We start from the raw sequence: 14,448 nt of genomic DNA, 5'->3' as shown, positions 1-14,448 counted from the left end.
AACAGCACTTAAGTTATGGTCATTCAAAGTGTCAAAATCTGCTATTTATACAGGTTTTAATGTGAATGAGCAACTGAGCAGTGGATGGACTGCATTATTGCACGCGTGTGACACAGGTCGTGAGGAGATGGTGGAGATGTTGCTGGAGAGAGGGGCCGACCCTAACACTCATAAAGGTGAGTGGGTGGGTGGGGATTCTTACACGGGATGTTCCCACACGGGATGTTCCCACACTGGTCGGTGCTGTATAACCAGTTACCTCTATAGACAAAAATAACCATCACTGTATAAAACCGCCTCTTAGGCTATAATTATTGTAAGAGGCAACTTTGTTGTTGGATTTTGAGATTGAGGATTTAAAGCCACCACTTTGAAAGTTCTGTTCTGGGCACATCACTGGACACACACTAGTGTGCATGCATGTGTTACTAATGTACCATAAATAGCAAGTAACTTATTTTTCTCATTATGCAGCATGAGCAATGTCATTGTTAATAATTATGCCTCGAGGCGTAGCCGCACGAGGGATACGGTAAAGCTGACTGTGTGTGTGTGTGTGTGTGTGTGTGTGTGTGTGTCTGTTCCAGCTGTAACTGCTCAACGGTTGCAATGCGACGAAAGCTAGCAGTTTCTATAGACTTCTAGCCACGTTCTCTTGGATTTTGATTCGTGGAATAGTAAACTAAAGCTTCTTTCTCGAGTTATGGCTAGTTTGACTCATATTGAAGGCTGTTGTAGCCTCTTTAGAATCTTTCATAGCATCATTTGTTCGCACAAACTTTCTATTCAACATATGAGTTAGCCTTGTACTAAAGCGCTAGCTTTTTGTTAGCTACAAGACTCAGAAAATATCTGTTAAAACAGCTAGCTAGCAGTAGTCATTTGTGAAAATGATCCCTTTGGACACACCCTTTAATTATTCCTGTGGATGTAATGCGCATGCGCGCTCATTCCCCACGTGTGAGAAAATAATATCCAAGATCCAGATCCTCCTGGCAGAGTCATCTTTGTCTTGAGGGCCTGGTAAGCCACAAAACACTACCATATAACAATATAGATAATAATATGCATGTACACAGGTCTTTTCTTCTTAGACATTATATACACTGAACTACAAATCCTGGAAGAATCAATTTTCTTAAATAACAACAATAGATGCATTTAAATAAGTCTTTTCTTCTCAGTGACTTTATATAGATAAGCTAACTTTAATATAAAATTCATTATAGAAACTACTATAACACTAATACTTTTAGAGCGAAAGCAAAACATGGCGGGAGGCATTAGCAAGCGCACGCTTGCAACACTTGTTATGATAGTTTATTATGTCGTTTTATAATTATTTTAATCTATGAAGATACTTGTATATACAATGGATATTTGAAAGAAATTACATGTACAGTCAGGTCCATTAATTAGTTCAACTTTCCTACACGTATAATTATGATAATGTAGCTATTAATTTTTATACAGTCAATTAGTACACTCCAGCCATGGCTTGTAGTCAGGAGCTTCTGCAGATACTCGGAATATTAGAGTGTCGTCTTTGAGGTACTGAGTGTTTGTAAGAGGCTTGTGAGCGAGGTCAGTGTGGGAGATGAACTTAGGCCGGCCATATCCTTTCCCCCCTCTCTCATGATCCACCACTCTCTGACTGGAAACACTATCTGCTGAGAATCTGGTTGTCCACTTGTGATGGTTATCATCCTCCAGTTGGTTGAGTAGCTCAAATGTAACTCTCCCAGTGAATGGCCAGGACAGGGAGTCATCATTGTCTCCCTTCATGAGATAGGCATACACTGAAACATGAGTGCCTTTACTAGTATCAACACGTATACACATCTTGTAGCCTGATGCTGAAGTTAAGAAGGGAGGGCTATAAAAATCTTTTCCTTCTAATTCGAGTACCTTGTAGTTTTTAATTCTGAATGTTAGAGCATTTTTCCAGAACTGTGCTTTCTTTAGCCTCAATACCTCTTCTGTTGCTAGTGAAAGGTGAAGCTGTGCATTTTTTTCGTGCGTACTCTTATCCTTTCTTAGAGGCTTCTCTGCACAGCCGATACTGTAGTACTTGCATTGAACTGGTTCATTAGGGCAAAATACTGGATGACTTGATTCATCGCAGCGAGAAAATGTACCCGAGCATTTATAACACGGGATCTTGACTTTAGGACAGACGTCCAGATGTGTAGTAGTTCTCTCATCATACACACCAGCTTCATTGCAGTGTGGGCATGTGTACTGTCTCTTGGGGCACTTTCTTGCCATGTGGTTGTCCAGATCTCGATACTGTATCTCTTGCTTACACTTTAGGCAGCTTGTGAGTCGCCTCAGGCAGTCTGTTGCAAGATGAAACTGAAGATTTTTTCTTATAAGCGCGAAGCCGCAATCATTTGGGCATGGGGTTATATTATTTTCGCACTTGTTTTGCTTGTGATCTTCGACTGATCGCAGCTCCCCTTGCCAACCACAGCTGGTCGTGCAGTATACTAGCAGAGACTTCACCTCTTGGTCACCTAGAATAATTATAGTATAGGGGTATAGAAACGTTCTCATGTTTAAGTGCAGGAAGTTTTGAGAGCCAGGCCACTATATATAGGGAAAGACACGAATCGAAACTCTTGTATGTGTGTCTATACTATGTACTATTTCTACATGTATAGCTCTTTTAACTCACTTCTAAAATCGTTAAAGATAGTTCCTCCGAATTGCTGGTATCCAGATGCCCTGATTGGTTGTCTGCAGTGAGGACAATCGTTCCTCCTGTACTTAGTTATACAGCTCTTACAGAATAGCTTCCCACAGCCGCCATGTTGTTGTGGCTCCCTAACTACTAGCAGACAGATGAGACACTTGAGAGAGTCTGCAGGTTCTTCTATGAACTTGTAGTCGTAACCTCCCTCGGCCTCATTGATTGATAGGCTAGAAAATTGACCATTCATGTTTAGTTCCAAACTGTATATAGCTATAGACAAACAAAAATAGACATCATGTGACTAGAGAATATGTGGGTTTCCCCCTCATGAATATTTTGTGGAGCCCGACAATAATTCATAAAATACATGTATTCATTTTGTATATTTCACTTAAAATGTACTTGACATCTGACATATATTTGGTGTATAAAAACGTACATGTAAAATAGTACTTTGACTGTTAGAATGTGCTGTGCGTCTCTGAAGTGGCTGTAATTATAATACTATACTGCTATGGGAGTCTTAATTAATGCATGGTACTCATCTCAGTATACCGTATAGCGGGTATATTTCGAGGGTATAAATGTCGTGGATTAGGCGTGTACCGCGAACATTTATAACCGCGAATTTAATACCGCATGCATGCTGCAAAAAGGCGCTTTTCCACGAAAATTAAATCCGCGAAACCTTTCTAAAGGCATTTCCGCAAAAATATATACCCGCTATACGGTATGCAGACTTTGTTAGTTGAGCATGTCGTTGTTTGTATAGACCAGGTGTTGTCTGCATTAGCAGGTATAGTGATCTTATGTCATGTTTATAGTCCATAATGTAGGAATGATAATAATTACTGTTATAATAATATGTGTATTATTATAGATAAATTATTGGCAATATATATATGACACAAAACTTAACTGTCCTACAATCAGTTGGTACACAGGTAATTACTTACACGTACGTGGTACTGTAACTATAATATATAGTCAATTAGTACACTCCAGCCATGGCTTGTAGTCAGGAGCTTCTGCAGATACTCGAAATATTAGAGTGTCGTCTTTGAGGTACTGGGTGTTTGTAAGAGGCTTGTGAACGAGGTCAGCGTGGGAGATGAAGTCAGGGTAGCCCCATCCTTCCCCTCTCTCATTATTCACCACTCTCTCACTGACATCATCGTTTGCTGGGAATGTGAGTGTCTCCTTGCGATGGTTCTTGTCCTCCAGTTGGTTGAGTAGCTCGACTGTGACTGTCCCAGTAAACGGCCAGGACAGAGAGTCATCATTGTCTCCTTTCATGAGATGGGCACTCGCTGTAACATGAGTGCCCTTACCATCACCAAGACCATTGGCATATACACGGATACACATCTTGTAACCTGCTTCTGAGGTGTGGAAAGGAGGGCTATAAAATTTGTTTTTTTTTAAGTTATGTTTTTCAAACTTATTCATTCTGAATGTCAGTGCATCTTTCCGGAATTGTATTTTATTTAGCCTCAAGACTTCTTTAGTTGCTAGTGAAAGGTGAAGCTGAGCATTCTCCTCGTGTTTAGTTACATCTTTTCTTAGAGGCTTCTCTTTACAGCCAATGTTGTAGTATGTGCAGCGAACTGGTTCATTCAGGCAGAACAAAGGATGACATGATTCGTCACAGCGAATGATTTGTAGTGAGCATTTTTTGCATGTTATCTCTACTCTAGGACAGACTTCCAGATGTGTAGTAGTTCTCTCATCATACACACCAGCTTCATTGCAGTGTGGGCATGTGTACCGTCTCTTGGGGCACTCGTTTAGTTCATGGCTTATGGCATTCCTAAACTCCATCACATTCTGACATTTTGTACACGAATGTGATCGATTCGGGCAGTTAGTTAGGATATGAAAATCAACGTTTTTTCGCATCATCTTTGTTTTGCCATTGCTACAACCATTTGGGCAAGGAACTATAGCATTCTCACAGACTTTCTGCATGTGATCTTCTAGTGATCGAAGCTCTCCATTCCATTCACAGGCTGTTGGACAATGAACCAGCAGAGACTTCACTTCCTGCTCACCTACAAAACAAAACAATGTTATAGCATATTTTATTCAATGTATACATGTATAATGGTAGCCATATTCAGTAGAATAGCTACATGTACTCTAGCTCTCACGTACGTGTAGCACATTAATTTTTCATGTAAAGATTTACTCACTTCTAAGATCAGGGAAAAGCCCCGTTTGCAAGAGTGGTCTTCTACAGTGTGGACAGGTATTTCTGAGGGTCTTGTGCTTGTCAATACACACTTTACAGAATAGCTTCCCACAGCCGCCATGTTGTTGTGGCTCCCTAACTACTAGCAGACAGATGAGACACTTGAGAGAGTCTGCAGGTTCTTCTATGAACTTGTAGTCATAACCTCCTTCATTCAGTGATAGCTTATTCATGTTTAGTTCCAAACTAACTGTGCAGCTATACACGTACACTTAGCAAACAAATGGACATCATGTGACTAGACAATGGCTTAGTGTGGTGTGTGGGTGGCATATAAATATGCTTTGTGGCCTTATAGTATTCATATAACGGACACGTATGTATTTATTAAGTCTAATATCTGTGCTGATTATCCCTCCCCCTCCACACACACCCACCGACACACCCACACAGACTACTACACGGCTCTGATGGCGGTGTGTGCTCACAAGAGTGTGACTCGGAGGGAGGGCCTCGTCTCCTGTGCCTACTCAACAAGGGGGCAAAGGTCAGTACCTATCCGACAGGTGAGAGAATATTTTCCATATAGATTCATTTTTGCTAAATACCGTTATACAATTTCCCCTAAAAGTGCGTAATATTATTTCTCAACAGCCATACTGATCCAATATTAAAGCTTAGAAAGACAAATTTTGTTGAGGAAATAATTTGTTATTTTTCAGCCTTGAACCATGGGACAATTCCATGATATAGCCAAATTATTTTTATCTCATAATGTTGATGACATCCTTTGAAAGGTCTCTTTCTAAGCTTTCAGCAGAAAATTGTTGACATTGGATCAACGGGTACTGAAGTTATGGCTGATGAAAGAGTCTCCAAGCACACACACCTTGATCCGCCCTGGTTATTGAAACACACACACAGGCACCAGATGTCCCCCCTGCTCTATGCCAGTCAGAATGGCCACCTGCCTCTAGTGGAGCTGCTCCTCTCTGCCGAGGCTGACATACACAAGCAAGACTCCAGGGAGTGGACAGTGAGTGCAATTATTATGTCAATGCTTGGCTTAGTTTGTTGCAAAACAATAATACTACAGTTTGTATACTAGCCTTTCTTCCAAAAAGTGTTTCAGTAATCTATTTAAGAGACCATAAGCAACTTACTTCAGAAGGTGCACGAACAATTTTATAGAATTCATTCTAGCTGTAGGGAGACTATTGCTGCACAAATGTAGTTAACGATAATTATGTGATTGCCTGAATTCAATGCTCCCCCCCACACACACACCCACCCACCCACACACAGGCACTTTGTCTGGCGGCCAGTAAAGGTCACCTCCAGGCGGCACAGTTGTTAGTGAGTCATTGAAATCCCCTTTTTTCCTGGATTGATTACCACGAAGAAACGAAACAAACAAGCTGCTGTCAGTTCCACGACTGATGCTCTAAATCGATGTTCTACCAGTCAACAAGGAAACTGTTCTTCAAAGAAGACGAAGCTGACAATCTGAATAAGAACTAAAACTGGAGGAGATTCTATTGGTTTTCGGCACCAATTCAATTAGACTGTTCAGTTTCAGTATCAGTGATTTACACACAAAGCATCAGTGTATTGTAAGCATGGCGATACAATGGACAGAATGTAAAGCAGTGAAGTATATACTATAATATCATAGTACTGTAGGTTAGGGTTAGGAAGAGTGTGTACAATGTACATTTTGTATGGTGGGCTCTGGATAGAATAAATGGGCACCATTTAGAAATACCACAACCCACGTGTTGGACAAATTGGAGAGGGGCGTGGCCGGACTGCAAATGTGCATGCACAAAGCTAAGCTAAGCAGATTAGAAGCCTTCCACAGTACAGAACATCAGTATGAGCTACCTACCAGAGGGAGGATATGGTCTGTACAGTAATTTTGAAGATGATGATGGGTTTGACTTTGGAGATTGTCAATCACCTGGAGACTTGGACTATGAACCTGTGATGACAATAACCAAGAAGCCGACTAACAATAACAACATCAACAATGGAGCAGCCACCAGTGATCTGGCTACTGATAAAGACGTGGTGGCGATGGATGCACCTCCCCCTGTCAGCAATGCTAGTACGATTATTACAGACAATGATACCGAACCTAAACAAAATGGGTTTATTGTCGGAGGGGATTCCCCCCCACCTAGTGATAAGTCGAAAGCAAGCCACTCAGTTCTGAGATTGATGCTATCAAATCATCAGCTGCAACACAGCCGACGACCATCAAGTACAAGCAGAGCAGATTCTCTCCAAATCTTCCACATAAACCAAAGATGAACAACCCTCGAAGCAGAAACTCTACAGGAGGAGACAACCCGAGGTCAAAGTACAGAAAGGGATGTGTCTTGTTTGATACGGATCCGCAGGAACAGAGCAGACTGATGGAACAAGGGGATTGGCTGTCACTAGGGGTAACCTGGAAAGGGTCCATGCAATACTAGATTCAGGTGAGCTACTTAGTACACTGTTTGGGCCCATAACTTTAGTTCCGTTAGTCTTATCGCAATGACGTTGTGATTTTCTAAAAGCTGAGAAAAAACACTATCAGATGGTATATTCAACTCAATATTTTTAGTCGGACCCAAATTTGCACTTTTCCCCCACCTATAGCCCACGCTTTTTTGTTAAAATCAGCCTCGAAAATAAACTCTCATTTTAATACACCATTTGAAAGAGCTCGCTTTGAGCTGCCAGAAAATTGTAAAATATCTGAAATTGGACCAACAGCACTTAAGTTATGGTCATTCAAAGTGTCAAAATCTGCTATTTGTACAGGTTTTAATGTGAATGAGCAACTGAGCAGTGGATGGACTGCATTATTGCACGCGTGTGACACAGGTGGTGAGGAGATGGTGGAGCTGTTGCTGGAGAGAGGGGCCGACTCTAACAGTGAGTGGGTGGGTGGGGATTCTTACACGGGATGTGCCCACACTGGTCGGTGCTATATAAGCGGTTACCTCTACACAAAAATAACTACCATTATATAAAACGGCCTCTTAGGCTATAATTATTGTAAGAGGCAACTTTGTTGTTGAACAAAGTTTTGGGCATATCACTGGATGCACAAATAGCAGAGGTATAAATAGCACATCTGGATTGTCCTGACAAGTTGTCCTAACATAATACATTTTGTTCTGCCATCAGGTGATATTGGTCGGACACTAAATTACCCATGCAATGTCCTTAGTAATCTCTATGTTTATGGAAGGTAAAGTAATGCTTAGATCATAAAATAGAAGCTTACCTAGTCGTCTTGTCACTCTGCTTCATAGCTATATAAATATCTAGGCCTCCTCTTGTGCAATGAACAAAGACACATGGCTGTTTTGAGATCATTATTTTAGTGCGCATGCGCATCATAAATATGACCTTTGGCCTTCAATCTTTGCATGCTAGGACACTATGACCGAGCAAGTAGCTAAATGGCCGGTTAAATACGCTAATTGCTCAGAAATTGACCGGTGACCGACTGTTATTTATACCTCTGCAATAGTGTACAGCATGTTACAGGTGTACCATAATTATAGCGAGTAACATATTGGTACTCATCTCAGTATGCAGCATGAGCAATGTCATTGTCTATAATTATTATGTCGTTATAATCTATGATGATACTTGTATGACATACATGTATATTCTACCATATAGCGGGTATATTTTGAGGGTATAAACTTTCGCGGATTGATCGTTAGAAAGGTTTTCACGGAATACCGTGCTTATTCGATTTAAAGCAACCCTCCAAATATTTGACACCCTCGATCTTTTCCAATTTTATGACCTCTAAAAGTAGCAACTGCTGCGTTGACAATTATTTGTTTATGTTGTGTCTTAAATAGAGGTCAAACCACAGCCTCGATTCCAGGCCGCAAGAAACAATGTAATTTATGCGACCTACAATCGAAGATAGTAGAGTAACCTAAATTAAGTTAGTTCTACACATATAATGATGATACTGTGTAGCTATAGTCAATTAGTGCACTCCAGCCACGGTTTGTAGTCAGGAGCTTCTGCAGATACTCGGAATATTAGAGTGTCGTCTTTGAGGTACTGAGTGTTTGTAAGAAACTTGCGAGCGAGGTCAGCGTGGGAGATGAAGTCAGGGGAGCCATATCCTGTCCCTGTCTCTTTACCCACCACTCTTTTGCTGGCCACATCGTCTGGTGGAAATGGGAGCATCATCTTGTGATGGTTCTTGTCCTCCAGTTGGTTGAGTAGCTCGATTATGACCCTCCCAGTGAACGGCCAGGACAGGGAGTCATCATTGTCTCCCTTCATGAGATAGGCATACACTGCAACATGCGTGCCCTTGCTATCACCCCAGCCATTAGCATCAACTCTCAAGCACATTTTGTACCCTGCTCTTGAGGTGTGGAAGGAAGGGGTAATAATATTTTTACTATCATTTTTATTGGATTCAAATTTTTTCATTCTGAATGTTAGTTTATTTTTCTCGTTCTTTAGCCTCAATACCTCTTCAGTTGCTAGTGACAGGTGAAGCTGAGCATTCTCCTCGTGTGTGTCTATGTCTTTTCTTAGAGGCTTCTCTTTGCAACCAATGTTGTAGTACTTACAGTAAACTGGTTCTTTCGGGCAAACCAATGGATGACGTGACTTATCACAGCGAAATATTTTAACCAAGCACTTGGAGCACTCAACCTTGACTTTAGGACAGACTTCTAGATGTGTAGTAGTTCTCTCATCATACGCACCAGCTTCATTGCAGTGTGGGCATGTGTACCGTCTCTTGGGGCACTCGTTTAGTTCATGATTTTTGGCATTCCTAAATTCGACGTCTTTCCAACAATTTGTACACAAAAGTAATCGATTTGGGCATTTTTGGTGTAGATGAAAATCTATGTTGTTCCGTCTAAGTTTTGTTGAGCCATTGTTGCAACCATTTGGGCAAGGAACTAAAGTGTTCCCACAGTCCTTCTGTATATGGTCTTTTAGTGACCGCAGCTCTCCATTCCATTCACAGGCTGTTGGACATTGAACAAAGAGGGACTTCACCTCCCGCTCACCTACAAAACAGCATATTTCATACTAAATAGTTAGTACTCTCACGTTAATGGTTTACTCACTTCTAAGGTCAGGGAAAAGGGTAGATTGCCCCAATTGCAAGAGTGGTCTTCTACAGCATGGACAAGCATTGCTAAAGACCTTGTGCTTGTCAATACACACTTTACAGAATAGCTTCCCACAGCCGCCATGTTGTTGTGGCTCCCTAACTACTAGCAGACAGATGAGACACTTGAGAGAGTCTGCAGGTTCTTCTATGAACTTGTAGTCGTAACCTCCCTCATTGAGTGATGGGCTAGAAAATTGGCCAAACATGTTTAGTCCAAACTAACTGTGCAGCTAGCTACTTACATGTGACTTCACTAGACAATGTCAAAGGCTTATAAAGAGATTGTAATAACTGTGCAGCTATACACGTACTTATATAAACAATCAAAATAAACATCATGTGACTAGACAATGGTGTGGTGCATGTGATGTGTGGGTGGCCCTAGGAATGCTTTGTGGCTGCTACTACCTTATAGCGGGTACCTTAAGGTGACATATTTCCACAGATAGATTTGTTTGCGATTTCACTGTTAGCTCATTTTGCTGGTATTAAAATTTTACTCAAGTTGTGAAATTAATGTTATTCATGGCAGTTTTAATGAGATTCATTGCAATCTCCAATTATCTGCGAGTACTTAATAAAAAAATTCATTATTTTCGTGGGGACAAAAGTTTTACCCACGACCCCCCCCCACACACACACATACAGACTACTACACGGCTCTGATGGCGGTGTGTGCTCACAAGAGTGTGACTCGGAGGGAAGGCCTCGTCTCCTGTGCCAGACTCCTACTCAACAAAGGGGCAAAGGTCAACACATACGACAGGTGAGAGAATATGAAAAGAGATTTTTTGCTACGTGCTTCTACAATTTCCCAAGGAAAGTTCGGATTTTTCAACAGCCATAATTACTGAATTCGAAGAACATGGTTGAACAATTATACAGTATTCTATATGTTTTCTCCCTCAGTACAACATGTGTTTATGGTGTATATTGTACGTTGTTTATGAGGCAAGTTCATGGTGCTATATACCGTATAGCGGGTAATTTTCAGGGGACAAAATATTCGCTATACTAAGTATTACCGTACTTATTCGATTTAAAGCGACCCTCCAAATATGCGACACCCTCGATCTTTTCCAATTTTCTGACCTCTAAAAGTAGCGACTGCAGCGTTTACAATTATTTTTTTATGTCGCGTCCTAAATAGAGGTCAAACCACAGCCTCGATTCCAGGCTGCAAAAAACAATGCAATTTAAGTGGCCTATAATCGAGGATAGTAGAGTAACCTCCAATTAGATGCGACCCTCTAAATATGCGACACCAAGACTTCAACATAATTTTTCAACCTCCAAAAGAAATGACCTCTGGCTTCGTAATTATTTAAAAGTGTCGCTTTAAATTGAATAAGTACAGTAATTGGTACTATTTGAAATCTAGCTTATTAATTGGTAGCTACTCATCTCAGTGTGCAGCCTGTGTTATTCGTTCAAATAACATGTCATTGCTAGATGTTGCCCATAATGTATGAAAGTACTATAATTATTGTATGCGTTGGCTCAGCTATACTATTATAGGCAATGTAGTAACTGTCCTGTAATATCGCCACTACACACAGTTGGTGCACTCTAGCCATGGTTTGTAGTCAGGAGCTTCTGCAGATACTCGAAATATTAGAGTGTCGTCTTTGAGGTACTGAGTGTTGTTATCGGCATTGTAATCGAGGTTAGCGTGGGAGATGAACTTAGTCCGGCCCCGTCCTGTCCCCCCTCTCTCACCATCCACCACCCTCTGACTGGAAACACGGTCTGCTGGGAATGTGGCTGTTTTCTTGTGATGGTTATCATCCTCCAGTTGGTTGAGTAGCTCGAATGTGACTGTCCCAGTGAACGGCCAGGACAGGGAGTCATCATTGTCTCCCTTCATGAGATAGGCATGCACTGAAACATGAGTGCCTTTACCAGTATCAACATGTATACACATCTTGTAGCCTGATGCTGAAGTTAAGAAGGGAGGGCTAATATAATCATTTCCGAGTACCTTGTAGTTTTTAATTCTGAATGTTAGAGCATTTTTCCAGAACTGTGCTTTCTTTAGCCTCAAGACCTCTTCAGTTGCTAGTGAAAGGTGAAGCTGAGCATTTTTTTCGTGCGTACTCTTATCCTTTCTTAGAGGCTTCTCTGCACAGCCGATACTGTAGTACTTGCATTGAACTGGTTCATTAGGGCAAAATACTGGATGACTTGATTCATCACAGCGAGAAAATGTACCCGAGCATTTATAACACGGGATCTTGACTTTAGGGCAAACTTCCAGATGTGTAGTAGTTCTCTCATCATACACACCAGCTTCATTGCAGTGTGGGCATGTGTACTGTCTCTTGGGGCATTTTCTTGCCATGTGGTTGTCCAGATCTCGATACTCCATCTCTTGCTTACACTTTAGGCAGCTTGTGAGTCGCCTCAGGCATTCTGTCGCAAGATGAAACTGAAGATTTTTTCTTATAAGCGTGATGCCGCAATTATTCGGGCATGGGATTTTAGTATTTTCGCACTTGTTTTGCTTGTGGTCTTCGACTGATCGCAGCTCCCCTTGCCAACCACAGCTGGTCGTGCAGTATACTAGCAGAGACTTCACCTCTTGGTCACCTAGAATAATTATAGTATAGGGGTATAGAAACGTTCTGTTTAAGTGCAGGAAATGTTTTGAGAGCCAGGCCACTATATAGGGAAAGACACGAATTGAAACTCGTGCATGTATAGTGTATAGTCTATGTACTATTTCTACATGTATAGCTCTTTTAACTCACTTCTAAAATCGTTAAAGATAGTTCCTCCGAATTGCTGGTATCCAGATGCCCTTATTGGTTGTCTGCAGTGAGGACAATCGTTCCTCCTGTACTTTGTTATACAGCTCTTACAGAATAGCTTCCCACAGCCGCCATGTTGTTGTGGCTCCCTAACTACTAGCAGACAGATGAGACACTTGAGAGAGTCTGCAGGTTCTTCTATGAACTTGTAGTCGTAACCTCCCTCATTGAGTGATGGTCTAGAAAATTGGTCATTCATTAGTTAACTGTTTAGCTACACTTTACTTAAAATAAACATCATGTGACTAGACAATGGTGTGGTGTAATGTGGTGTGGTGTGGTGTGTGGGTGGCCTTATGAATATGCTTTGTGGCTGTCGCGTTAGTACATGACTAGCCTCGATCCCAGGCCTTTCTGAGGCCTTATGAAGGAGGCTATATAGTACATAGGAGGTCTGAAACGAGTACCCTCAAATTGAGTTAAGTAGTCACATGCAACAATGATGAATTTTACAAGTGACCAAACCTAATCAAGGTACTCGTGTCGTACCTCTTCTGATACATAACTATACTACCTGTATATTCTGGCTTCTGCTGATTCCCCCCCCCCCCACACACATACCCACACAGACTACTACACCACTCTGATGGCGGTGTGTGCTCACAAGAGTGTGACTCGGAGGGAGGGCCTTGTCTTGTGTGCCAGACTCCTACTCAACAAGGGTGCAAAGGTCAACACATACGACAAATGAGAGAATATATTAATTATACCATTATGCAATTTCCCCTAAGAGTGCGTAATATTTTAATAGCCATATAACGTGAAAGCTTAGAAAGAGACATTTCAAATGATGTGTAAAAATTCAAAATTTCATCGAGTGCATAATTTGTATTTTTCGTCCTTGGATCATAGGCTAAATGTATATCCATGGACAGCTCTAATTTATTCTCTCAAATATATATACTCTGAGGTTCGACAACGTTTGAGAGGTCTCTTTCTAAGATTTCAGAAAATCAGAAAATTGTATTACATTGGATCAACGGTACTAAAGTTGAAAGGGTCGTCCCCAAACACACACACACATTTAGATCCGCTCGGTTATTCATGCACACACACAGGCACCAGATGTCTCCCTTGCTCTATGCCAGTCAGAATGGCCACCTGCCTCTAGTGGAGCTCCTCCTCTCTGCCGAGGCTGACATACACAAGCAAGACTCCAGGGAGTGGACTGTGAGTGCAATTATTATGTCAATGCATGGCTTAGTTTGTTGCAAAAACAATAGTTTATATATATATAGCCTTTCTTCCAAAAAGTGTTTCAGTAATCTATTTAAGAGACCATAAGCGACTTACTTCAGAAGGTGCACGAACAATTTTATAGAATTCATTCTAGCTGTAGGGAGACTATTGCTGCACAAATGTAGTTAAAGCTAATTATGTGATGCCTGAATTCAATGCTCCCCACACACACACACACACACACACATACACACCCACACACACGCACACACACACACACCCTCCCACCCACCCACAGGCACTTTGTCTGGCTGCCAGTAAAGGTCACCTCCAGGTGGCACAGTTGTTAGTGAGTCCGTGAAATCCCCTTTTTCCTGGATTGATTATCACGAAGAAACGAAACAAACAA

General features: G+C 41.4%; 6 protein-coding genes across 7 annotated transcripts in view; 1 reads left to right on the top strand and 5 right to left on the bottom strand.

Annotated features, from left to right (window-relative positions):
- Window positions 1-14,448, top strand: part of LOC135345838 (ankyrin repeat, SAM and basic leucine zipper domain-containing protein 1-like) — a 34,689-nt gene that overhangs the window by 5,267 nt on the left and 14,974 nt on the right. Inside the window, exons 4-10 of one of the 2 annotated variants that reach the window (XM_064543315.1) lie at window positions 54-176; window positions 5,340-5,922; window positions 6,192-7,369; window positions 7,698-7,811; window positions 10,699-10,816; window positions 13,430-13,530; window positions 13,919-14,030. In XM_064543315.1, the coding sequence (XP_064399385.1) occupies window positions 13,926-14,030 (105 nt within the window). In that variant the 5' untranslated portion in view covers window positions 54-176; window positions 5,340-5,922; window positions 6,192-7,369; ... (2 more) ...; window positions 13,430-13,530; window positions 13,919-13,925. Of the gene's footprint in view, window positions 1-53; window positions 177-5,339; window positions 5,923-6,191; window positions 7,370-7,697; window positions 7,812-10,698; window positions 10,817-13,429; window positions 13,531-13,918; window positions 14,031-14,448 lie in introns of those variants that run through there. The other variant, XM_064543316.1, reaches the window with a different exon arrangement.
- Window positions 1-14,448, bottom strand: part of LOC135345818 (TNF receptor-associated factor 4-like) — a 124,978-nt gene that overhangs the window by 106,098 nt on the left and 4,432 nt on the right. The window lies entirely within an intron of this gene.
- LOC135345828 (TNF receptor-associated factor 5-like) lies at window positions 1,334-3,001 on the bottom strand. Its single transcript, XM_064543303.1, has 2 exons — window positions 2,678-3,001; window positions 1,334-2,516 (listed from the first exon to the last, which is right to left on the bottom strand). Exons 1-2 carry the CDS (start codon window positions 2,940-2,942, stop codon window positions 1,474-1,476), a joined length of 1,308 nt encoding a protein of 435 aa, XP_064399373.1. The 5' UTR covers window positions 2,943-3,001; the 3' UTR covers window positions 1,334-1,473.
- Window positions 3,555-5,194, bottom strand: LOC135345832 (TNF receptor-associated factor 4-like). Its single transcript, XM_064543308.1, has 2 exons — window positions 4,888-5,194; window positions 3,555-4,746 (listed from the first exon to the last, which is right to left on the bottom strand). The coding sequence occupies exons 1-2, from the start codon at window positions 5,117-5,119 to the stop codon at window positions 3,683-3,685; spliced, it is 1,296 nt and encodes a 431-aa protein (XP_064399378.1). The 5' UTR covers window positions 5,120-5,194; the 3' UTR covers window positions 3,555-3,682.
- LOC135345826 (TNF receptor-associated factor 4-like) lies at window positions 8,731-10,396 on the bottom strand. Its single transcript, XM_064543302.1, has 2 exons — window positions 10,004-10,396; window positions 8,731-9,943 (listed from the first exon to the last, which is right to left on the bottom strand). The coding sequence occupies exons 1-2, from the start codon at window positions 10,254-10,256 to the stop codon at window positions 8,889-8,891; spliced, it is 1,308 nt and encodes a 435-aa protein (XP_064399372.1). The 5' UTR covers window positions 10,257-10,396; the 3' UTR covers window positions 8,731-8,888.
- Window positions 11,501-13,088, bottom strand: LOC135345831 (TNF receptor-associated factor 5-like). The gene is made up of 2 exons (XM_064543307.1): window positions 12,801-13,088; window positions 11,501-12,639 (listed from the first exon to the last, which is right to left on the bottom strand). The coding sequence occupies exons 1-2, from the start codon at window positions 13,057-13,059 to the stop codon at window positions 11,600-11,602; spliced, it is 1,299 nt and encodes a 432-aa protein (XP_064399377.1). The 5' UTR covers window positions 13,060-13,088; the 3' UTR covers window positions 11,501-11,599.

This window comes from Halichondria panicea, chromosome 12, assembly GCF_963675165.1.
Source record: "Halichondria panicea chromosome 12, odHalPani1.1, whole genome shotgun sequence".
NCBI classification, from domain to species: Eukaryota; Metazoa; Porifera; class Demospongiae; order Suberitida; family Halichondriidae; genus Halichondria; species Halichondria panicea.
This window is presented reverse-complemented; position numbering and strand designations above follow the sequence as displayed.